Below are 24,828 nucleotides of genomic sequence, written 5' to 3'. Positions count from 1 at the left end.
AGTAGAACAGATGAATGAAACCAGGAGCTCGTTCTTTGAAAAAAATCAATAAGATTGGTTCATCTAGCCAGATATATCAAGAAAAAAAGAGAAAGGACTCAGACACAATCAAAAAGAAAGAGGAGAAATAATAACCAACACCACAGAAATACAAACAAGAGAATATTATGAAAAACTATATTCCAACAAATTGGACAATTCCTATAAACATAAAAATTACCAAAACTGAAACAAGAAGAAATAGAAAATTTGAAGAGACCAAAAACCAACAAAGAAATTGAGTCAGTAGTCAAAAACCTCTCAACAAAGAAAAGTCCAGGACTAGATAGCTTCACAGGTAGATTCTATCAAATATTTTTTTTCAAGATTTTATTTATTTATTAGACAGAGAGAGAGATCACAAGTAGGCAGAGAGGCAGGCAGAGAGAGAAAGGGAGGGAAGCAGGCTCCCTGCTGAGCAGAGAGCCCTATGCAGGGCTCGATCCCAGGACCCTGAGATCATGACCTGAGCCGAAGGCAGAGGCTTAACCCACTGAGCCACCCAGGTGCCCTATCAAATATTTTTAAAAGAGTTAATACCTATTCTTCTCAGACTATTCCAAAAAACAGAAAAGGAAGGAAATTTTCCAGTTTCATTCTATGAGGCCACCATTACCCTGATACCAAAACTAGATAATGATATTAATAAAAGAGAGAACTATAGGCCAATATCTCTAATGGACATAGATGCAAAGTCCTCAACAAAATACTAGCAAACTGAATTAAACAATGCATTTAAAAAAATCATTCACCACGATCAAGTGGGATTACTCCTGGGTAGCAAAGGTGGTTCAATATTCACAAAGAAATCAATAAGAGAAAGGATAAAAATCATATGATTATTTTAATAGACACAGGAAAAGCATTTGACAAAGTACAATATCCATTTATGAAAAAAAACACTCAACAAAGTAGGGATAGAGGGGAAAAAACTTAATATAATGAAGGCCATATATGAAAAACCCACAGCTATTATCATCCTCAATGCAGAAAGCAGAGCTCTTCACCTCAAGTCAGGAACAAGACAAAGATGTCCACTCTCTTCACTTTATTCAACATAGTACTGGAAGTCCTAGCCTCAGCAATCAGAAAACAAAAATAAAAGGCATCCAAATTGGTAAAGAAGTAGTAAAACTTTCAGTATTTGCAGATGACATGATACTATATATAGAAAACTAAAAGACTCTACTAAAAACTTGCTAGAACTTATAATTCCATAAAGTCTCAGGATACAAAATCAATGTACAGAAATCTGTTGCCCTTTTTTTTTAAAGATTTTATTTATTTATTTGACAGAAATTACAAGTAGGCAGAGAGGCAGGCAGAGAGAAAGAGAGAGAGAGGAGGAAGCAGGCTCCCTGCTGAGCAGAGAGCCCGATGCAGGGCTCAATCCCAGGACCCTGGGATCATGACCTGAGCTGAAGGCAGAGACTTTAACCCACTGAGCCACCCAGGCGCCCCAACTGTTGCCCTTTTTTATACCAACAATGATATAGCAGAAAGAGAAAATTAAGAAAACAATCCCATTTATAATTGCACCACAAATAATGATACCTAGGAATAAACCTAGCCAAAGAGATAAGGAAAATTATAAACTCTAAAAACTATAAAACGCTGGTGAACGAAATTGAAGAGAACACAAAGAAATGGAAAGACATTCCATGCCTACGGATTAGAAGAACAAATATTGTTAAAATGTCTATACTACACATTTAACCAACCTACACATTTAATGCAATTCCTATCAAAATAATGACATCATTTTCATGAGCTAGAACAAACAACTCTAAAATTTATATGGAACCACAAAGACCCTGAATAGCCAAAGCAATCTTGAAAAAGAAAACCAAAGCTGGAGGCATCACAATTCCAGACTTTCAAGTTATATTATAAAGCTGTAGTAATAGTATGGTACTGGCACAAAAATAGATACATAGATCAATAGAACAGAATAGAAAAACCAGAAATAAACCAACAATCATATGGTCAATTAACCTTTGACAAAGCAGAAAAGAATGCCCAACAGGAAAAGTCACTTCAAGTAGTGTTGGGAAAACTGGGTAGCAACACACGTAAGAATGAAATTGGGCCATTTTTTATACCACACACAAAAATAAATTCAAAATGAAATAAGTACCTAAATTTGAGACCTGAAACCATAAAAATTCTAGAAGAGGAACCAGGCAATAACCTCTTTAACATCAGCCATAGCAACTTTTTTATAGATGTGTCTCTTGAGGCAAGGGATACAAAAGCAAAAATAAAGTACAGGGACTACATCCAAAAAAAAAAAAAAAAAGCTTTTGCACAATGAAGGGGGAAAAAATCAACAAAACTAAAAGGCAACCTACTGAATAGAAGAAGTTATTTGCAAATAACATACCTGATGGAGGGTTAGTATCTAAAATACATAATAACTTGAATACCTCAACACCAAAAAACCCCTCAATAATCCAATTTAAAATTGGCAGAAGACATGAACTTACATTTCTGCAAAGAACACATACAAATGACCAACAGACACATGAAAAGATGTTCATCATCACTTAGTATCAGGGAAATGCAAACCAAATCTACAATGAGATGTCACTTCCCACCTGTTAGAATGGCTAAAATCAACAATACAAGAAACAACTGGTGTTTGTAAGTAAGGTTCACTGTTGGTGGGAACACAAACTGGTGCAGCCACTGTACAAAAACAGTGTGGCGCTTCCTCCAAAAGTTAATCACACTACTGGGTATTTATCCAAAGAATCCATGAACCCTCTGTTTATAGCTGCATTATTTACAATAGACAAGTTACAGAAGAAGCTCAAGTGCCCATTGATTGATGAATGGATAAAGAAAAAGAGGTGTTATATATAAATATATAATCACATAATGGAATATTAGTCTTAAAAAAGAATAAAATCTTGACATTTGCAACAACATGGGTGAAACAAGAGATATAATAATAAGCCTGTCAGAGAAAGAGAGAGACCATATGATTTCACACATATGTGAAAATTAAGAAACAAAATAAAGTGGGGGAAAAAAGTGAAAGAGAGACAAATCAAGAAATAGACTCTTAACTGTAGAGAACAAACTGATGGTTAGCAGAGGGGAGGAGGTGTGGGCAATGGGTTAAATAGATGATGGGGATTAAGTAATACGCTTATTGTGATGAACAATGGGGACATATGGAATTGTTGAATCACTATATTGTATACCTGAAATTAATAGAACACTATATGTTAACTAACTAGAATTAAAAACTTAAAAACCTGGGATGCCTGGGTGGCTCGGTTGGGCAACTGCCTTCATCTTAGGTCATGATCCTGAAGTCCCAGGATCAGTCCTACATCAGGCTCCCTACTCAGCAGGGAGTTTGCTTCTCCTTCTGCCTGCCCTTCCCCACTCTTGGACATGTTCATGTGTGCGTGCTCTCTTTCTCTCTCTTAAATAGATAAAATCTTTAAAAATTTAAAAAAAAAAACCTAGAAAGCTAAAAAAAATATATATCAGTGAAATTCACAACTTTAATATAAGAAATGAGAAAAATTATCTGATTGTTTTAATCAAGATAAAAGAGCATATTACAAAATTCTACCATCTAATTTCCATTAACAATAAACTAGAAATAAAGAGCACTTTCTTAACTTGATAAAGATTGCTTCTATCAACAACATATTTAAAGGAGAAACTTTTTAAGACATTACCTTTAAGTCAAGAGTGCTTACAATCTCTGATGCTGTTTAATATAGTACTGAAAGTCACAACTAATTCTATAAAGAAAAAAATTATATGTAAGGTTCAGAAGAGATTAAACCATCATTATTTGTAGATGATCATTTATCTGGCAATAAAATCAGCAGACAAATATGAGAATAATAAGAAAGTTCAGCAAGGTTGATAGACAGCAGATCAATGTACAAAAATCAATAGCATTTATCTATATCAACAATCTCCAACAAAAAAGTATAACTAAAAAGATGCCATTTAAAATACCAACAGAATCCATAAATTCTGTAGTAGGTAAGTTAATCACAAATATGCAAAACCTCTATGGAAAAATTTTGAAACTGTAATGAATGACAAAATAGAGGATCTGAATAATATGGGGAAATATCCCATACTCTAAGAAGGAATAATTTATGGGACACCTGGGTGGCTCAGTTCGTTAAGCGGCGGCCTTCGGCTCAGGTCATGATCCCAGCATCCTGGGATCGAGTCCCACATTGGGCTCCTTGCTTGGCAGGGAGCCTGCTTCTCCCTCTGCCTCTGCCTGCCACGCTGTCTGCCTGTGCTTGCTCTCTCCGTCTCTCTCTCTGACAAATAAATAAATAAAATCTTTAAAAAAAAAAAGGAATACTTTACTAAATTAAAAATGTGAATTATCATTAAATTCAGCTACAAATTTAATGCAGAACCAACTAAAATTCCATGTGGATTTTTGAGAAACGTGATAGCTTGCTGTAAGTAGAATAATAAAAATAAGCTGTGAAAAGAAAAGAAGTGGGCCTTGCCCAGGCTATTAGTAGGATGTACTGCCCAACCATGGCAATGAAACAATATTGACAGAAAAACAGACATGGGATGCGGTGGAACAAAATAAAGAATTCAGAAATAGATATGCATATAGCATATTAGGTACCATACACATATGATAAAGATGATAGTGTTGGAAATCTGGCTCACTAAGTGAACAAAAATAATACTTCAGTCCCTACCTAATAACACACACAAGGGTACCTCTAGATGTTAAAAACCTGACTGTGAAAAGTAAAACTTTAAAGTTAGTAGTTGGTAACATAAGAGAATATTTTTGATAAGGTATTGAAAGATTTCTTAAACCCTAAAGCATAAACTGTAAGGCAAATTTCTTTTTGTAAGGCAAATTTTTAATAACATCAGAAATTTTTGAAAATTCTGTTCAAGGAAAAGATTACAAACAAAGTTAACTGAAAGGTAACAGATTGGGTGATATTACAATGTCTAAAACTGACACAGAAGTAGTATCTAGAATTTCTTGGAATTCAATAAATACAGAAACCCTAATAGGAAAAAGACAAAGGATATAAACAAGCATTTTATAGAAAAGTAAGCCAACATGCTTACAAGCACATGAAGATATGCTTAAGCAATTTAAAACAATAGTGAGATACCACTTTGCATTCATTAAACTGGCAAAAAAATAGAAAGCCATATAATGCCAAGTGTTGGCAGTAATGTAAAACTCTAGGATCCTTTATGCCCTGCTAGTAAGTATGTAGACTGGGGCAGCCTACCGAGAAAGCAATCCTGTAATATTTTATAAAATATATTTACCCCTCTCTATGACCCAGATACCCTGCTCTTGGGTTTATCTTTCAAAACATTCTCATTCAAGTCTATAAAGGGGCATCTAAATTTACCACAATGTTGTTGTAATGGCAAAGAATTGAAAGCATTCTGGGTGCCCATCCCTGGGACTGGACAGTTTCTACACACTATGCAGTGATAGAGTACTATATTGCAATAGGGAAATGGACTGGTTGTGTATGTAACAATGTGAAGAGATTTTTAAAACAGAGTTGTGTGAATTAAAAGTAAGCAGAATAATCTGCTTTATAGCAAGTATTTAATTAAAATTATTTGCACACAGATAGCATATGAACAGAAGAGCACGCTTCACAGTTTAGTTGCAAATGGGATAGGATCAAGGAAAAGTGAAAAGACTTTTTTTAAAGGGGAAGAAGTGTTATTTCCTTTCTGTTCCCATCTAACTATAAGAGTCTAGATTCATGTTTCAGTGACTTAAGTAATCTTTGTATAATTTCCTCACTTGGGCATCTCATGCGTAGAAAACATCATCGCAAAATCACCCAGCCTCTGTATCATTTAGCTCAAGCATATAACTACAAGAAATGCAAAAGAACGAACAACATAGTCTGATGCCCTCTAGAACATCTAGAATTTGACAACAGCCTGTCTTAAAGCAAGTAAATGTTCTCCTCCCCCACACTGCTTTGCAGCAGACATGTCCAGAGAAAGCTTGCCAAACTTTACATAGTGACAAACGTCTTCCATCTGTCTGGCTTCTTGTTCTTGGAAGGTTTTTTGGCAATCAGGCCACACCTTCCTCGGGAAGATCTGTACATTTTGTGTGGAAAAAAATAAATAACTCAAGTTTGATTTTTAAAGAAGAGAAAGAACGTATAAATATAAAATGAAGGGGCACCCGGGTGGCTCAGTGGGTTAAGCCGCTGCCTTCGGCTCGGGTCGTGATCTCAGGGTCCTGGGATCGAGTCCCTCATCGGGCTCTCTGCTCGGCGGGGAGCCTGCTTCCCTCTCTCTCTCTCTGCCTGCCTCTCTATCTACTTGTGATCTCTCTCTGTCAAATACATAAATAAAATATTTAAAAAAAAAAAAAAAAATATAAAATGAAGTAAGGTCAATCATCAGGGAAGTAAGGTCAATCAGGAGGAACATCTATATACAATCTGTGTGTTTTGGGGCCTCCTCAAGGTGATACTACTTTCAAAATTAAGTGCAGCACATCCTTTAAAATTTCTAGGGTTTAGAATTTGATAATAGATGACTGTCCCTCTGAAAAATATATTTTGAGTCTGCTACTTTTATAGAGGTAGCTGACTAATGTCTCATTTTGTGGTTTCCCTTCACTGGGATGGTTTTGAGCTTCATTTTATTTCAATTTTGAATAACAAGAGGACAATTTATTTTATCAAACACATCCACAGTGTTCCTTATATCACCTCTATCCTTTCTGAATGGGGTAGGATAATTCCTTGTCAGGGAACCCAGTACAAAGAGATCACCTATACTGATTCTTTTTTTTTTTTTAAATAAGAATCCTATAAAAGAGGAAGTACTTTCTCATTTTATAGATGAGAGAAGAAGGTTCAGAAAAGTTACATAATATGTCCAAATTCATATTTTTATGTCTAGGGAGAAAAAAATGACAAAGTATATATGTCATGGAAAATAAATGTTTAAGTGAATGCTGTAATCTGTCTTAAAACATAAAATAATGATCTCATACCTTCAGTTTCCTGTTGATTTAATTAAAATGCCATTTATGCTAGTGTTTGGCTATAGTAGCTCAATGAACATACCTTTTTTATTAATCATTTCTTAAGCTACTAAACTTGTCTCTTTTTTTTCTGTTGGCTCCTATTTATGTAGATTTTTCAAGTTAAATTACCCACTTGAATAATATGCCCAGTTTTTTCCACTCTAAATGACTTTTTCTAGACTCTAATATTCTATACAATAAAAAGTCAGCTAAGTAAGGCCATAAAGTAAATAAAAAAATGTTCTCATTGAAATTAAAATAAGTAGCCTTGGTTAGGTACCCAATATATGAACTAAATATAGGTTTTACTTGTATGCTTTGAACACTATGTTTTAAGTTATCATTTACTGGGTGCTCGTTATGTGTCAGACATGATGCTAGACACCCTTAAAACATCCTCACTGAAACAGTGTGGCTGATATTATTTCCCCAGTTTATAACTATTGTCAATATTACTTCCCTTAAATAATAGGAAATTTGGGACCAAAGAGAGATGGAATGGGTTGCCTAAGGACACACACCTACAAGGAAAAGAGCTGAATATGATGCACATATCCTTCATAAGGGTGACAAGACTGTCAGAAGACCTCAGAGTGAATTCTTGTTCAAGTTGGTGAGTTGAGCTGTATTTCTCTACCTCGTCCCTCTACATCCAACTGTAATGACAGTAAATTAAAAGGGAATGAGGCAAAATAACTGACCAGAGATTTGACATGATTCTCTGGGATCATACTGATGATAAGCCGGGGTGGTGACACCTGAGTCCAGGACATGAGCAGGAAAAGCCTGGAAGGGAGGTAAAAACTGCTCTTCCAGCAGACTTTTCGGAAAGATTTTAAGCTCAAAGTCAACTGGTATCAAGAACAGAAGTAGAAAATGAGGCAGACATCAAGGTGATGAATTGTAGGACATCCTTCAGTTATGCAAGTTGGCACACCTCTCCTTGTGTGCGGTAAGGGTATTTTTTCCCAAACTGAAAACCAAGAGTGATTCTGTATAGAGGAAAAGAAATACCTGGGAAGAGCTAAAACTTCTAAAATTGGCTGTTAGTTCTCCCAGAGGTTTAGGGTGGGCCAGAGATTGACAGCTTCCTTCTCAGACATCCTAAAGTGACTGAAGCCCGACAATCCAAGAAGAGGTCTACTGAGGAACTAGGCCTACACATCGGACACAAGGCTTCATGTCCCCTAGCTATGTAAATTAACCTAGCCCTTCAGTCAGAAAATGGATGACTAAGGATCATATTTGAGATGAACAGGTAGCATAAGGAAGAACTGGTATGAAAAAGCAAAACAACCAAACTAGGAACAAACAGCAATAATTCAGGCAACAGAAGAAAATTTAATAAGTATTTTAATTTTCTCAAGGAGATTTAAAAAAATAAACATACAATTATGAAAAGCAACCAGAGCAAGAAAGAGTTCATAGAAATTAAGAGAGACTTCTAAATGAATACTAATTTACTAAAAAAGGAAAAACATAAGAAAATTTCCTACAAGGGAAAGTAAAGAGCAAAAGATGAAAAAAATGAGAGGAAAGTTAAGAAATATGGAGATCAATCCAGAAAGTCAAATATCTAACTCTTAGAAGTTCCAGAAAGAGAAAAGGATAGGAGGGGACGCCTGGGTGGCTCAGTTGGTTGAGCGGCTGCCTTCGGCTCGGGTCATGATCCTAGCGTCCTGGGATCGAGTCCCATACCAGGCTCCTTGCTCGGCAGGGAGCCTGCTTCTCTGTCTGCCTCTGCCTACCTCTCTGCCTACTTGTGATCTTTCTCTCTCTGTCTCTGACAAATAAATAAAATCTTAAAAAAAAGAGAGAGAGAAAAGGATAGGAGAAAGTCATTTTAAGCAATCACAAAAGAAATTTCTGAGTGGAAAAATCTAAAAGGGCCAACTAAGTGGTAAAGTTGATGAATAAAAAGAATCACATCTAAGCACATCATCATGAATATTCAGAACCCCAAGGGAAAAGAAAAGATCTTAAAAGTTTCTATGAAGAGAAAAGAAACAAGTACCTACAAAAATGTAATAAATCAGGTTAATATCAAAAATTTTTAGCAGCATCAATGAATGCTGAAAACAATGTCTTTAAAATTCTGAGGGCAAAATGACTTTGAACCTATAACTCTGTATTCTGACAAACAATCAATCATGCACAAAGACATGTTTTCAGACATGAGAAGACTTAGAAATTTTACTTACTTACCTGAAATGCTTAGAAAGTATTTGAAATTATAATCCACGGGATGAAAAAATACGAATTGTAGAAATAAGAGGACCTGTATTCAACACAGAGTTGGATTCAAAATTCCAATAATTTGGTAAGATTTCCATGATTGTTATTCTGCTGAAGACCTAAAGCAACTTGTACAAATTATGGGACTCCAACAAGAATGCCTTCAACAAAAATATGACATTTTCTTTAACAAATAGTATGATTGATTTAAAAGTTAGATGGTCTTAGAGATAAGTAAAATATATGGTTCTTTTTATTTCTTTAACATGAAAAGGGAAAGCAGGTGGCAATTCCAAAGGCAGGGGAGCAATATGTGAGAAGTCTCCATGCAGACACATGCAAACTAAAGGTAGCATGGTTTTGAGCAGTTAGTCTAGAAAGAGATAATCCATTGCCCCTTGAAATTTGGAACATTCTGAATATGCACATATTCAGTTATTCAAGGTTCATTTCTTAAAATCAACAAATAGACAAAGCACAGACTTTTTTTTTTTTGTTTTTTTTTACTGCAGTGACAGGTTATGAATGCCATCATCTTCAATTATCTAAAAATACAGGAATAGAAAGAGAAGTAGGAGGATAAAGAAAGAAAAGTAAAAAATAGAAGCTACTATTTAAAATTTATGGGTGTAAAAATCGAGGTAACCAGTAGAAAAATTAAAAATATAATGAATGAAACAAGGAAAAGAATAGGGAAAGGATAAAATGAAATACAAAGCAGCTAAATACCACATTTGTCACATTTTAGAGGCTAATGATTATTTTATCTCCTAAAACCCATAATCCCTATTTTCCAATGTCAATGTTCCTCATTAGAGATACATTCCTGCCTATACTTCCTGTCATGAAAAGTCTACCTCCAAATTCAAGTCCAAATAAATGTTTATGGTCTCTCTCCTTGCTCTTCCAATCTCTAAGTCCATGCCCAATGCCTCTCACTGGCAGTTTTTCAGGCAGTCCCTGACCTCTACATCTTAGACCTCAGCATAAAGGACAACAAAGAGTGTCAGGAAATGGCAAATGACAAGACCTGCCAGCTACCAGCTTGAGAGAAGTCAGGGACCTGCAGGATGTCATTCCAGGCATGCTGGTGAGGAAAAAAAAATGCTTTGCTGGTGAGTTAACCTGCTGTGCCTCTGCCCTTATTCTCCTGCTGTCTGTGCCTAGAAAATGCTTCTCTTACAGGTTTGAGCCAGGGAGCAAGAAAAGCACCCAATTTATTTTTGCAAGAAATTTTGGATTTTTGATTTCTACCTCCCTTGCCTCTCATATTCCAATTTATTTATTCACATTTGAGAATGGAGCAACTAGAAATAGCTTATTCTCTGACTGAAATCTCATCAGAGAGACTGGAAAACTCAAGCTTTTAGAGCTAAAGAAGGCTATGGCAAGAAGGCCAAGACTGAAAGGAAGAAAGAAAAAGGCACCAAAATAAAATAAGAATACTATGATAAAACCACCCAAGGGAAAACCATGAAAATGTATGGACAATTTACAGATTGCTATGGGGTAGAAATTTTTTTTAATTTTATTTATTTATTTGAGAGAGGGACAGAGAGTATGAGCAGGGGGGAGGGGCCAAGGGTGAAGGAGAAGCAGACTCCCCACTGAGCAGGGAGCCCAAGGTAGGGCTGGATCCCAGGATCCTGAGATCATGACCTGAACCGAAGACAGACGCTTAACCAACTGAGCCACCCAGGTGCCCATGGGGTAGAAATTTTTAAAATACTTAGTATGTTTCTGTATTACCGCAATATTTTAACAACTTATTGAACATCTGCGTATCGTACTCATCTTCTATCTCATTACCCACCTCTTAGTACATTCCAGTAACTCTTTCTATTCTTGAAGCTTTTCTATTCTATTCTATTTCTATTCTTGAAGGTCATCCCTGCCTCAAGCCTTTGTTACTACTATTTCATATTTGGTATGATTACCCCAACTTGTTCCACAGCTGTTCTTTCTTAACCTTCATTTCTTAACTCAAAGGTCTTTCCTGACCAGCCGACTTAATGAAACTCACCTTACCTCTCAGCTATTCTTTATCTTATGATCTACTCATATCCTTATAGCACTTGTTTCTATCAAGAATTATTATATTTGTTTTGCTTGCTAATCATCTATCTCCCCCTATCCCCACAAGAAATATCCATGAGGACAGGAATTTTTATCTCTCATTTTCACTATTATATTCCCAGCATCTATAGTCCTAGCTGGGCACATGTTATATGCTCTATAATGTTTCTTAAAAAAAATAGTACATTCCATACATTATCCTAAACTCTTTAGATATGTGATTGTTTACTCTTTACAACAATGAGAGATACCCCACACCCTTTCAAGACGCAGACACGGAAAGAGTTAAGTGACTTGCCCAGTGTCACACAGTAAGCAAAAGTACAAGTTTGTGGATTCAGATGTAGGTTTGTAATCCCAAAATCCTTCCTCCTAGCCATACTGCCTCCCTGAAATATACAAGGAAATTTTAAGAGCCACTGAATGTGGGAAGTCATAAAATGTGATCCTTGCATTTGAAGACCATGTAGAACTAGTTGGGCAAAATAAATAAAGGGACAAACAAATAATAATTACAAGAAGCAGCTGCTTTCATGATAGCCCCTATCTTAAAAGTGTGAAACAAAGAACCAGAAATAAAGAGAGGGAGATACAGCATAATAGTCAGTGGCCCACCATTCCAAGCTCAGTACGTGTGATCTCTCAGCCTTCACAAAAAACCTGCTATCCACTCTATCCCTACCAATAGGATCATTCACAATCCTGGATTGCCAAATTCTGGGGGTCTCGAAAGCTGAAGGTGTTAAACATCTACAATTTTTAATTTTTATTCTTAAAATCTTGGGAATGGATTATATATGTTGCAACCTTATTAAACACTACTTGCTTCTTCCTAAGTTTGTGCTTAAAGACCAATTACTTGTGAATTATAAAGACTTTTTATTTAATACAGACTTCTGAACCTATCCTCAGATTATCTCATTCACATGGTCTTGGCAGGGGTGGGGGGGACGCCTAGGAACATATTATCAGGCTTTCCAGGTGATCCTGATAATCAGCAAGGTTTGAGATCAGTGAATAATGAATATGAATTAACCTTTACTTGATGGCTCAAGGTGTTTTTATTTGTGCCTATGATTTGTGCAAGTGACAGTCACTTCCCTGGGTCTCAATTTCCTCACCTGTAAAGGTTACAATAAATTGGATTGTATGATCTCTAAACTCCTGTTGACTTCTAAAATTCTAATTCTGCAAAAAGGAGCTTTCCCAGGACATTGACTAAAACTTTCTTCTTTAAAGAATGCCCCAACACCCCCACACACATATTTTCTTTTCGAAATGCGTCTCTTACTGAGAAACTTCAAATATAAGACATTTAACCATAGAAATAGAAAAACCATGTTAATAACAAATTCTGCAAATAGTCTGCCAAGTTTTTCTTTCTGAGCCCTGATGACATATAAGTGTAAATTCACATTACATTGATCCATCAGAATTTTTCCAGTTCTCATTTGTATCAGGTTCTGTATATGAAATGATCTGACATTCCAAGCAAGCAAATGAATGTGAGCAAGCAAGCACAGAAATGTGATCTGACAGACTCATACACACATACATATATATATACATATACATACAGAACCCTTGAAGTAAATAGCCCCAGAATAACATGTTTATATGACTCTCTCTACACCAGCAGCTTTCAACCAAAGGTATTTTTGCCCTCAAGGTGATATTTGGCTATGTTTGTAGACATTTTTTGATTATCACAGTGGGCAAGGAGGTTGCTACAAGTATCTAGTAGGAGTCCAGAGGTGCTGCTAAACATCTTAAAACAAACAAAACAGCCCCCACAACAAAGGATTATCTGGCTGAAATGTCAATAAAGTCCAGGTTGAGAAACCCTAATCTATGCAATGGTCAGGCATCAAATAAGGGAAAGCCAAACCCTTCACTCAGGCAGCTAACTAGAAAAAAGAAAAAACACTTGCCTCCACAGTTCCATTTAAGTCTCTGTAACCAAAACTAGTTACATGACTACACCATGAAGTGTTTATTTCCACCCTGAAACTTCTAAGCCCTGTAGAAAAGAAAGAGCTATGTCTTCCTATTTGGGGGTCTCTAAGTGGTCTTTTATTCTCACTGTCCTAGGCATTTTCCTGCAGAGTGAGTGAAATGCTTCACCAGATGGTGGGGAAAGATTTTGATAATCCTTAGCCCACCTAATCTGAAATAAAAGTTTCTGCAACTTCCGGCCTAGTATTATGTATATTTCACATACATTGAAACGAAATGTGGGGTGGGGAGGGCCTGGCTGGCTCAGCTGGTGGAGCATGCGACTCTTGATCTCAGGGTTGTGAGTTCAAACCCCACATTAGGTGTAGAGATTACTTAGAAATAAAATCTTAAGGAAAAAAAAGAAATGTTCCATGCTTTAGGATAGCTTGTCTTTTTAAACAAAATTATTATGAAGACAAATAGCAATCTAATTTACATGTAGTAGTGATGGTCTAGATTTTGTCTAGATAGGCATATTTTGCTGCATCTTGATAACTTGCAGATAATAATAGAACTTTATAGTTGGAGAGATCAAGATCTTGGAATTTATTATCTCATTTCCTAATACCATAAAAATCATCAAATATAAGATCCCATTAATTAAAAGATACGATATTATATTGTATACCATTCAAAGGAAATGTATACCAATTGAAAATGACATGCTCTCAATCATAAGACAGATCTCAAGTTAAGAGACATCAAAATGGGGGAAAAGTGCATCTTAGAATTGGTAAAATACATTATTCTATACTATATTATCTTTTACTCTTTCTCAGACAAAAGCCCTGTGTCATATTATTCTATGAAGTTTCTTCCATACTCTGGTTTCTCTTCAGATCACATAAATCTCTTGCCTTTTTCTATGAAAGTCCTTCCATAGTAATGTAAAGAGGCATACCCATGGGATAAAACACATAAATGGTGAGAAAACTAAGTTAAATGAACCAAAATCTTAAGTAATTCTGAGTTTCCTTTTAAATTATAGGTGAACTGCGTACTTTGCTAATTAGACAGAAGTTTTTAAAAATTTTATGTTGTCTTACTGTAGTTACAGTTTTTAACTGGGGGGAAGTTATAACAGGTATTATAGTGAACAAAATAACCTGGATTTCAGTTAATTAGAAGTAATAATTAGCCATGTAAAAGAGAGAGAGAGATAGATTGCCTTCTTTGACAGAAAGGTGGATAATTTTTGCTTGGAAAAATGATCTTGGAGTCAGACCATTTAAGCTAATTCTGTGTTTTCTATAAATTCTCCCTATAATGAAGGTGATAAAACTAGATATATCCTGTAATTGCTTTGAGGCACAATAATATCCTTTGATACAAAAAAAGAAAGTTTGTCATGGCTCCTATACTAAGCTTGGCATTGTAGAAAACGGTGGGGAGGAACCTGAGAAAGACTTCTAACAGAAGTATTTCACAGAACAACCTATCCACCTAAATATTTTTATAAGTTTTTTTTTCCCTGAAGGAAAAAAGACTTGTTGGATGAGTAAATGCCCAGAAAAAGTAGAAAATTATACATAGGAATGTTTTTTAACTAAAAGCTGAAAAGCAAATAAGGCTAAAAGAGCAGGAGAGCAAATTCCCCCGCCCACACACACACCCTAGCGCATATGCCAAAACTGTGGACAAGAGCTGAATAACACTCTTGGCTGCAAATCCTCCAGGCATAGCCTCAGTACCAGTGTGCTGCCTACTTGTGCATAGTGGCCATCAAGCTGCCAACAGTATCAAAATCCCAGGGTGCTGTCTCAGTAATTCTGCTAAAATAACCCTGTAAATACCAATCCAGAACTGAAGAGAGAAAACAAACAGGGCCGTAATGCTTCAGTACCAACCAAGTGCAAACTAAGGTCAACAACCTACTCCTTGGCATTGCAATATGTTACAATATAATCATAAAGCACAATGTTGGTTGGAAAAGGGTAGCCATAAAACCCTGAACAGTGGACAACAAACTGCTGCCTTTCTGAAATTGAAAGTAAAATCTGACTTATCCAGCAGTTGAGGCTATGAAATCAGTCTAATGAGGGCATCAGTTCCCTCTCCAGAGGGCAGACATATACTCTCGTTATTTATTTAGCAATCTCAGAAATCCCAGTTCTGCTTCCAAATGCATATCCTACAAAATGGCAAGTAATGCTTTGTTACTGCTGCACCACAATAAATAGCCCTTTTTGAAATTTTAAAATTAGCCAACTACACAAGTGAACTGAAAGTGGGTTTTTGTTAAGAGTAGGTAAGGAGCTTCAAAATGCCTGAACATTGGTTATCTTGAGGAAAGTTACACAGGTATACTGACGCCCCCTATTAGAAACCTGCAAAATAGCTTCATGTTGCCTTTAAGTAAAATCAGGGGATCTTTCAAGATCTGGAATATCAGATCATGTTTCTTCTTATTTTGAAATGGCATTCCCTGCCCTCCAAAAAACAGAGAGATTAATAAATAAATGTCTCATTTCCACTAGCATATATACTTAGTATATGTCAAAAGGGCTTTCTCTAAATATTCTATGAATAAATGACTATGATAAAAACATACATTGAACATATTGAACATGATCTGCATTTAAATAAAAATATACTGTTTTCAGTATTATAATCAAAAGTTCAAAAGTTAATATGTTCAGTTAGGTACATAATTATAGACTTTTAGGGTTATAAGGAGCCCTACAGGTCACCTAAGACCAACTCCCTCAATTTACAGATAAAGAAACTGAGGATTAGAAAGGCAGCCACTGCCCATGAGTCAAAGAAAAAATCCAGCGGGTGCCAACATCTCTCTCCAAGACCCATGTTTCCACCCTGATCCACTGTCTTTATAAATCTTCACAATAATTAGGGATGAAACAAAACCATCATATAAATTATAAATGACTATTAGTCACATGACTTTAATTCAGCTAAGCTGAGAAAGTTTATGTCTAAGGTAAGTATTTGGGAAGCCAGAAGCTACAATACAAAATACTTCCTGAACTTTCTGTGTGATCACAATTCTTCATTTGGTCATTACAGAATCCCAAAGGAGATGTACTTTACTGTTCACAGCTTACCGATGAAGTCATTGAGACTCAAAAACCTCAACCGCAGAAGTTCATCTAAAAACTCTTTGATCTATAACCCAGGTAAGCCTCTCTGTGCTGTTTCTATGGGTAACGTCTGAACCACTATCTTACTCACAAGAGACATAGGGTATGTTTAGCTTGGAGCAAGATGGTTATTTCCCTTCTACTGTGGAGTGCCCTCTTCTGTTGAAAGCAGAGATCTGTTCCAGAATTGCTGGGGAGTTGTATGTGAAGGAGAGGGAGTAAAATGACCCCTCAGAAGTCAGCAAATCAGTGACATCGATGTTTGTTGCATTAGTTTCTAAAAAGGGATTTCCACATTATTGTGATCTTTCCTTCATTGCCCTGTTGCCTTTTTTTTTTTAACCAACACCAAGTCTGACATTCATATGGATTCCTCTTCCTCTGCATGTTACTTCCCCAGCAGTCTCATTTCCACAATGTACTGCACTTATGTGTATCCGCCCTGTTTCCAAACCCTACTTGTTGACAATTTGGATAGACCAATTAAGACTGTAGAACAAAGAGTTATTATAAAGGTATTTGGATAGCATCAGGTGCATTCCCATTAATTATGGAGAAGCTGATTTCCAGACAGGTAATACAGCCAGTCAGAGACAAAACAGACTTGAGGCAAAGTCAAGTCTAATATTCTTCCTACTACACAACATACTTGGTTGTGTGATTGGTGTAAAAATAATAAACACATGTGACTTATTTGGGCCAAATATATTATTTCAAGTCATTACCATGTTATATTTTTTAATAACAAGGTGAAAGCAAAGATGGCAATCAAGAGATTGCAGCATAGGGTAGTAGAAAGACAATATAAGCTTTACAGCAAAATATATCTAAATTTGATTGGGGCTCCCTAATTTACTAGCTGTGTTAGCTGGACAGGTTGATGAACTTTTCTGAAGCTGTCACTACCTGAGAGTACAAAGAATTAGATGCAGTGCTGTATATAAAGCATGTGACATATAGTAGGTGCTAAGTTTATATGGGTTTCCATTAATTCTAACCTACCACAAAAGAGCTGTGCCACTCTAGCAAGTTCCTTTAGCCCTCTGGGTCTCGTTTCCTTCATTGCAAATTGAGAAGATGAAAGAAACCAAATGAACTCCTATGTCCCTTTTAGCTCTTCAAAAATAATTAGTTCCCAAAGGTTCCTTTACCTTAATTTAAATTCAGCAGTTAAGTACCTTATATCCATCCTAAGCACTGAACAGTACCAACTATCAACAGGAAGATATCCATGATTTCAGCAAAATGGGATCCAACTCCATATCACTTTAAGCTCCACAAAGAAAAATAACTATGCAAAACCAAAGGACTTCACAAACCTAATGTAAGGACATCACAAACCTAATGTAAGAAATATAAACAACAAATGTAAAAAATAATAATATTAAATTACTACTCTCTCTTTTGCAGAGTTGAAAGATCAGAACTAAAATGTTTATACTATATAACAAAACATCTAAGAGACACTTGGTTAGAGCAAGTAATGCCATTAAAAAAATGAGTAATAAATTTCTCTTCCTATGTGAGTCTTTTTAAAAAATATTTATTTATTTATTATTTTGCGGGGGAGGAGCAGTGGGAGAGTCAGGCAGACTCCCTGCTGAGCAGAGAGCCCAACACAAGGCTCAATCCCAGGACCCTGAGATTATGACCTGAGTGAAAGCAACAGTGGGGAGGCCCAATGGATTGAGCCACCCAGGCGTCCCCCAATTTGAGTCTTAAACAAGTCTTTAAATTTAAAATACTCGTATCATTTGGAAACCAAGGGGAATAAAATTTACCCTGAGAGGTATTTTACAGTGATAAACATTAATATAAGAGTTTTATATTAAGGGCAACTGGATGGCTCACTAGGTTAAGCCTCTGCCTTCGGCCCAGGTCATGATCCCAGGGTCTTGGGATCGAGTCCTGCATCGGGCCCTCTGCTCAGCAGGGAGCCTGCTTCCTCCTCTCTCTCTGCCTACTTGTGATCTCTATCCATCAAATAAATAAATAAATAATCTTTTAAAAATATATATTATATTAATATAATGTGCACATTACTTCTGAATTTCATGTTTGGGATTTATGTTCTGTAAAATAAAATATAATTTAAGTTCTTGAATCTTAAAAGTGAGACCTGAAAAAATACTAACTAACTGATTTTAAGTGAAAATTTTAACTACAAAGTTTTTCCTTTTCTCCTCCATAAGAAAATTATTATCAATGGGTTTTTCATTCCAGATAAGGCTTTTTGCAACTAACATTGTGGAGGTTCAAAATACATTTAAAATCATATGTAGAATCACTAGCCATCAGGGAGATTCAAATTAAAACCTCATTGAGATATCATCTTACACTATAGTTAGAATGGCCAAAATTAGCAAGACAGGAAACAACGTGTGTTGGAGAGGATGTGGAGAAAGGGGAACCCTCTTACACTGTTGGTTGGAATGCAAGTTGGTGCAGCCACTTTGGAGAACAGTGTGGAGATTCCTCAAGAAATTAAGAATAGAGCTTCCCTATGACCCTGCAATTGCACTGCTGGGTATTTACCCCAAAGATACAGATGGAGTGAAAAGAAGGGCCATCTGTACCCCAATGTTTATTGCAGCAATGGCCATGGTCGCCAAACAGTGGAAAGAACCAAGATGCCCTTCAACGGATGAATGGATAAGGAAGATGTGGTCCATATACACTATGGAGTATTATGCCTCCATCAGATGAATACCCAACTTTTGTAGCAATGTGGATGGACTGGAAGAGATTGTGCTGAGTGAAATAAGTCAAGCAGAGAGAGTCAAGTATCATATGGTCTCACTTATTTGTGGAGCATAACAAAGAACATGGAGGACATGGGGAGATGGAAAGGAGAAGGGAGTTGTGGGAAACTGGAAGGGGAGATGAACCATGAGAGACTATGGACTCTGAAAAACAACCTGAGGGTTTTGAAGAGGTGGGGGGTGGGAGGTTGGGGAACCAGGTAGAGGGTAATAGAGAGGGCACGTATTGCATGGAGCACTGGGTGTGGTGCAAAAACAATGAGTACTGTTACGCTGAAAATAAATAAATAAATTTTTTTAAAAAATCATATGTAGAGGGGCGCCTGGGTGGCTCAGTGGGTTAAAGCCTCTACCTTCAGCTCAGGTCATGATCCCAGGTTTTGGGATCGAGCCCCGCATTGGGCTCTCTGCTCAGCGGGGGGCCTGCTTCTCTGCATACTTGTGATCTCTCCCTCTCTGTCAAATAAATAAAATCTTAAAAAAAAAAAAAAACCTTTGTAGAGCTCTTAATCATGGTTTTCCAAAAGTTCATTTGAGGTTTGCCCTGTACTGTGCCTGTACAGTATTATTGACATATTATAGAATTTTAGAGTGTACATCTTAGATCATAAAATACCACCACCAACAACAAAAAAAAAAACCTTTGCCTTATAGGAGTACAAAGAGACAGGAAAGACTCATTTAAATATTATCTCCAGTGTATGAAATAAACTATACAGCTTTTTTTGTTTTGTTTTGTTTTTTATAAATATTTTGTTTATTTATTTGACAGAGAGAGATCACAAGTAGGCAGAGAGGCAGTCAGAGAGAGAGGAGGAAGCAGGTTCCCTGCTGAGCAGAGAGCCTGATGTGGGGCTCCATCCCAGGACCCTGGGATCATGACCTGAGCTGAAGGCAGAGGCTTTAACCCACTGAGCCACCCAGGCGCCCCTATATAGTTGTGTTTTTTTTTTTTTTAATTCAACAGCTGTGTTCTATGAGCTGATGTTTTTGTCCTGAATAGAGATGAAGAGTAAACTCTTTGCATTGTATGCAAAGGTTCTGAGAGCCACAGAAATATGATTCAGGTCTATACGTAGAGCATAGTGTGAATCAGAGATAGAAGGCCTGGATCCTGCTTTTGTCATTACTATAAAATTGATTTGTGATTTGGACAAGTCACTTCACTTTTTTGGTTTCGTCTGTTTACCTATGAAACAACAGGAGAACCATCTGATCTCTTTAAGATTTCTTCTAGTTCCTATAATTTACATCTGTGCAAATCCTCAGTGCAGCATTTGAGGGGCATGAGACATGGGGCAAAGAGACATGGGGCATGAGACATGGGGCACAGAGTACACTTATTCTGTTCTCTATACATACTGCCAGGACGAACCAGCTTTGCAGAGAGCCAAATACTAAATAGCCTGGCGTCGTGCCTTGGCTAAAGAACACCATTGATGACTATGAAAGCACTTAAAGAAATTCAGCCAGAGGAAACAAACTACTTTCTGAATGTAGTCCAAAAAATAGGTAGGGGGCGTGTAAGCCCTTGCAACCTCAGACCCTTTGTGTCCTTGGCCTTTCATCTTGGCGGGCAGAAGACACTGAGTTTTCTTAGGTGACTCATGCTTTCTTAGCCTTAAGAGAAATTATTCTGAGAATGAGTGGTTCTCCTCCCTGGTCCCACATCTGACCCTTAAAAATACATATATTTTTATGCATCAGCTGTACGATATGCAGCATTCTTAGAACACCTTCATAAAACGGAGTTCAGCAGAATGGTTAAAAGTATGAAATGGGCCCAAATCCTGGCTCTACTACTTACCTGCTGTGAAATCTCGGGAAAAAAGCTTAGCCTCTCCCTGCTTCAGGTTCCTTTTCTGTAAAATAGGGAAACTAATAAAACCTAACTCATGGAGTTGTGAAAATTAAGCAAGATAATGCATACAAAGCAGTTACCACAGAATCTGACAAGGTAAATGTAATAGATACATAGATAGATGGATAGATAGATACACAGATAACAGATGATAGATTAATCCTGGCAACTGGGTCTCCCTAAAGGGACTTATCCGAAGGCCACAAACAATTTGTTGGCAGTGAAAGGCATCTGCTGATCTTTCCTCTTCTGAGCAAACAATATGGCAAAGACTCAAAGCCCGGCTCAGCTCTTACTAATAGGATCCTGCAGAAATCAGGAGGAAATGCGATTATCCTGAAAGTAGGAAAGAGTTACTCTCGTTTAAGACAGGTCTTTAAAAGTGATAGAAGCATATGCACACACACACACACACACACACACACACTTAACATAGTCATACAAAATCACAGAAAGGAGTTGTTTTCTGTATTTGCCTTTCCAAGTGTTGCTGCCATTAAAAGCTACCGAATTTTATTGCTAGATGGCTCCCTGGAGACCATCTAGTTCAACTCCCTCACTTGGTAGATAAGTAGCTGAGGCCCAGAGAAGTTAAGCAACTTACTGCAGGTCATCCAGCTGTAAATGACAGTGCCAAGACAAGCTTTCTGATCTCCCCTTTTGCCCACCCAGTACTCAGCCTGGTATCTTTCACCAGCTTGGCACCCTGTCCTTGTTCTGCCAAATAGAGCATGAAGGCACGTGCGTGAGTACGCGCGCGCGCGCACACACACACACACACACACGTTTCTCACTTTTGCTTAAGTTCCCCAAAAGTACAGCAGCAACCTCAACTACTAAGGTCTTCTTGCCAGAGCCTCCCATCAGGGAAATTGAGGAGGATGCCACTCAATCTATGGCCCTCTCCCAGGCTGTCCTTGGAGTTTCTACTCTTCCCTTTCTGTTCCTTCCTCACATCATTCTTCAGTGCTATTTCTTAGACATTCCTCACCAAAAAGATCAGGCATTTCCCAGGACAGAAGTGACCCGCGCTAACTTGCAAATTCTTCATCTCCCCACAAATGCTATACCTTTAGACAGGAAACCCAGAAGAACTGTGATTAAATTTCAAACAAGCTCCCTGAGAGAATTCAGTCGGAACTAATCCTCCCCTCCCTCAGATAACTCCGGCAGGTTCATTGATAAAATGTGTGACCAGGTGAAGGACTGGAGAGCCCTCGGGTATGCCTGACACAGAGAACAGGAGGAAGAGGGGAAGGAAAGGAGACTGGAGGGAGATGGTAGGAGGAGCACGCTGACCGCACTGTAAAGTGTGGATCCTGGAAACAGCTATGCTGCGGAGACTGACTCACTGCTGAGGGGACAGAACTACAGAGGGGACGCGCTGTTTTAATCACACCCCCTCTGGTAACTGACTAACAGCAGACTAGTGTGCTGAGCTACACACATAGGAAGCAGGAAGAGACTACCCCTAAGTGGCAGAAGCGAGGAACTCTGTCTTCTTGCTCCCTTTTCTCTCATCCCCTGTTGGCCACTCTGCCTGGCGGCACACCCGGAGCTCTCCAGCTTCCCTCCAATGACCCCCAGATGGGGAACTCCCCTCCCTGATCGCCTGAGGGTTGAAAAGAAGCCTAGGGCATCAGAGATTTCTCTCCACTCTGCCAAATGCCCCCCAATCCCCTGCCCCTTGCAGGGAAACTGATCTGAGAGAAGCTTTCACTGAGCTGACAGAGGTAGGGCGCTTCTTGTCCCTAAGCACGGGCTCCGGCGAAAGGTGTTCCCAGCCTGGGTCTCTGCTGTGAGTGTGGGAGGCGTTAAGTGTCACAGCCAAGTGTTCCCTCCCCAACGCGAAACCGGAAGGAGGTTTTTTTGGTTTGGGGTTTTTTTTTGTTGTTGGCTTTTTTTTTTTTTTTTTTTTTTTTTTTTTTTTTTTTTTTTGCCTTTTTTCCACTCCCTACCTGAATTCCGGGACCAGGTTGGGCTGCAACCCGTAGAAAGCAGCGGAGAGAGTGACCAGCCACCCGGGCTTGTAACTCCCGTTCTCGCACTCCAGATAAGGCGGAGACCACTTGACGTGGCTCTTGTCCCCGCCAAGTCCATCCCTGCGCCGCCAGCTATGGCCCAGGCTCCGGGGGCCCTGATTAGAGCCTCGGCGGTGTAAGTGGGTCCTCCACTTGCGCCGCAGGCCGTGGAACCACTCCGTCTCCAGCGTGGCGTTAGCCAAGTGGTGTGCCGAGGAGGACAGATCCTGGAGCAGGATGCGACTCTCTTCGCGGGTGGCCTGGAGGAAAACCTGCGGGGCCGGCGCGGACAGCGACTCGGTGCTGAAGGTGATGGCTGCCCGGGAAATGCTGGGTTCGCCCTCCAGGAGACTCCGCACCAGTGCCTGGTACCACTCCAGGTCGTCCTGCAAGTTCTGCTCCCGCGACTTATTGCTCTGCAGCATCATGTTGAGGAAGTTAGTGGCGTGTGTCAGCGTGTCCAGCGCCCCGTGCAAGGAGGGATGGGAGCTGGCTAGGGCTGACGACTTCCCTGGCAGACCCGCCAACTCGTAGCGACCGGAGCAGTTGGCTCGCTTCAGCTGGTGGGAGTCCCCGGTGTAGAGGTAAGAGGCCACGTCCATGGGCACCTCCTCGGCGAGTTTCTGCGCCAAGATGGTGCCGTCGGTGGAGCGGCTCCAGGGAGCCGAGGGGTCCGAGGCAGAGGCTCGAGCCGGCTGCTGGGCTTGCTGCTTCAGCCTCAGAGTTCTCTCTCGAGGGGAATCCAGCCGTCCCGGAGGGTCGCGGCCGGTGCTAACAGTTCCCAATCCCAGATGAGCAAGCAGGAGGCAGAAGAGTAAGGGATAAGCCATGGCTCCCATCTGCTTCGCAGAGACGAAAGGAGGTAACGGGAGACACTTTTTAAAATTTGGTCGTCAATTTATCAACAGTAAGACTTTTACTAGGAGTCGGCCGCCTTCTCCAAATGGCACCCAGTCGAAAGGGACTTCAAAATAAGAATGTTTCGGAATTGGCCCGGCTGGCTGAGCTACCGTCACAGGAAATCAAATCACCTGTGGCAACGCTGGCTGCACCCGCTCCATAATGGGTCGGCTCGGGATTACGCACCTCACAGCCTTGAGCCGAACAGGTTACATCCCCTCTCGCTCCCGGCGGCTATAGTTAGCCTGCTTACGTCTTTCTGCTCAGCAGCTTCCACCGCCGCGCTCATTGAGGTGTGTTCAAGAGCTGCTGCTGCTGCTGCTGCTGCTGCTGCCGCGGCGGCCGCCAAAGACGCTGCTCCATCATCTCACCCGTGGCAGGTCGTTCCCGCCTCCCGGCTCTGGCTCCTCCTCGTTCGCTTCGCCCGGAGGCGCGGAGTGCGCGCACACAGATCCGCACCGCGAGCGCAGGACTGAGTCCCAAAGAGCGAAGATTCCTTTTAAGACGTGGTTTCTCTGGAGTTTATAGGACCAGGCAACTGGTTCATGGGAGCCCTCGGGTTTGGCCACGAACCACACTCCTGACTCCCCGTGCTCTGGAGGAAAGCCTGTTTAAAGAGGCAGCTTGGCCGCAACCAAACCCTTGAGGGGCGGCTTCAAGCCGTCCTGTTCTCTGTTTGGTTGGCTCCTCTGTCAATCAGCCGACTGCCATTTGTTGGGCTGGGGCGGGAGCTGTCCAGTGCTGAACCCGAGGCGGCAAGGAGGAGGCGCAGGAGGAGGCGGTG

General features: G+C 39.2%; 1 protein-coding gene across 1 annotated transcript in view; it reads right to left on the bottom strand.

Annotated features, from left to right (window-relative positions):
- Window positions 1–24,619, bottom strand: part of GPR158 (G protein-coupled receptor 158) — a 425,723-nt gene extending 401,104 nt beyond the window's left edge. Inside the window, exon 1 of the mRNA XM_046014062.1 lies at window positions 23,082–24,619. Coding sequence (XP_045870018.1) covers window positions 23,082–23,983 — 902 coding nt within the window. The 5' untranslated portion in view covers window positions 23,984–24,619. The remainder of the gene's footprint in view (window positions 1–23,081) is intronic.
- Between the last annotated feature and the right edge of the window lie 209 nt (window positions 24,620–24,828).

Source organism: Meles meles, chromosome 7 (assembly GCF_922984935.1).
Source record: "Meles meles chromosome 7, mMelMel3.1 paternal haplotype, whole genome shotgun sequence".
In the NCBI taxonomy this organism is placed as follows: Eukaryota; Metazoa; Chordata; class Mammalia; order Carnivora; family Mustelidae; genus Meles; species Meles meles.
This window is presented reverse-complemented; position numbering and strand designations above follow the sequence as displayed.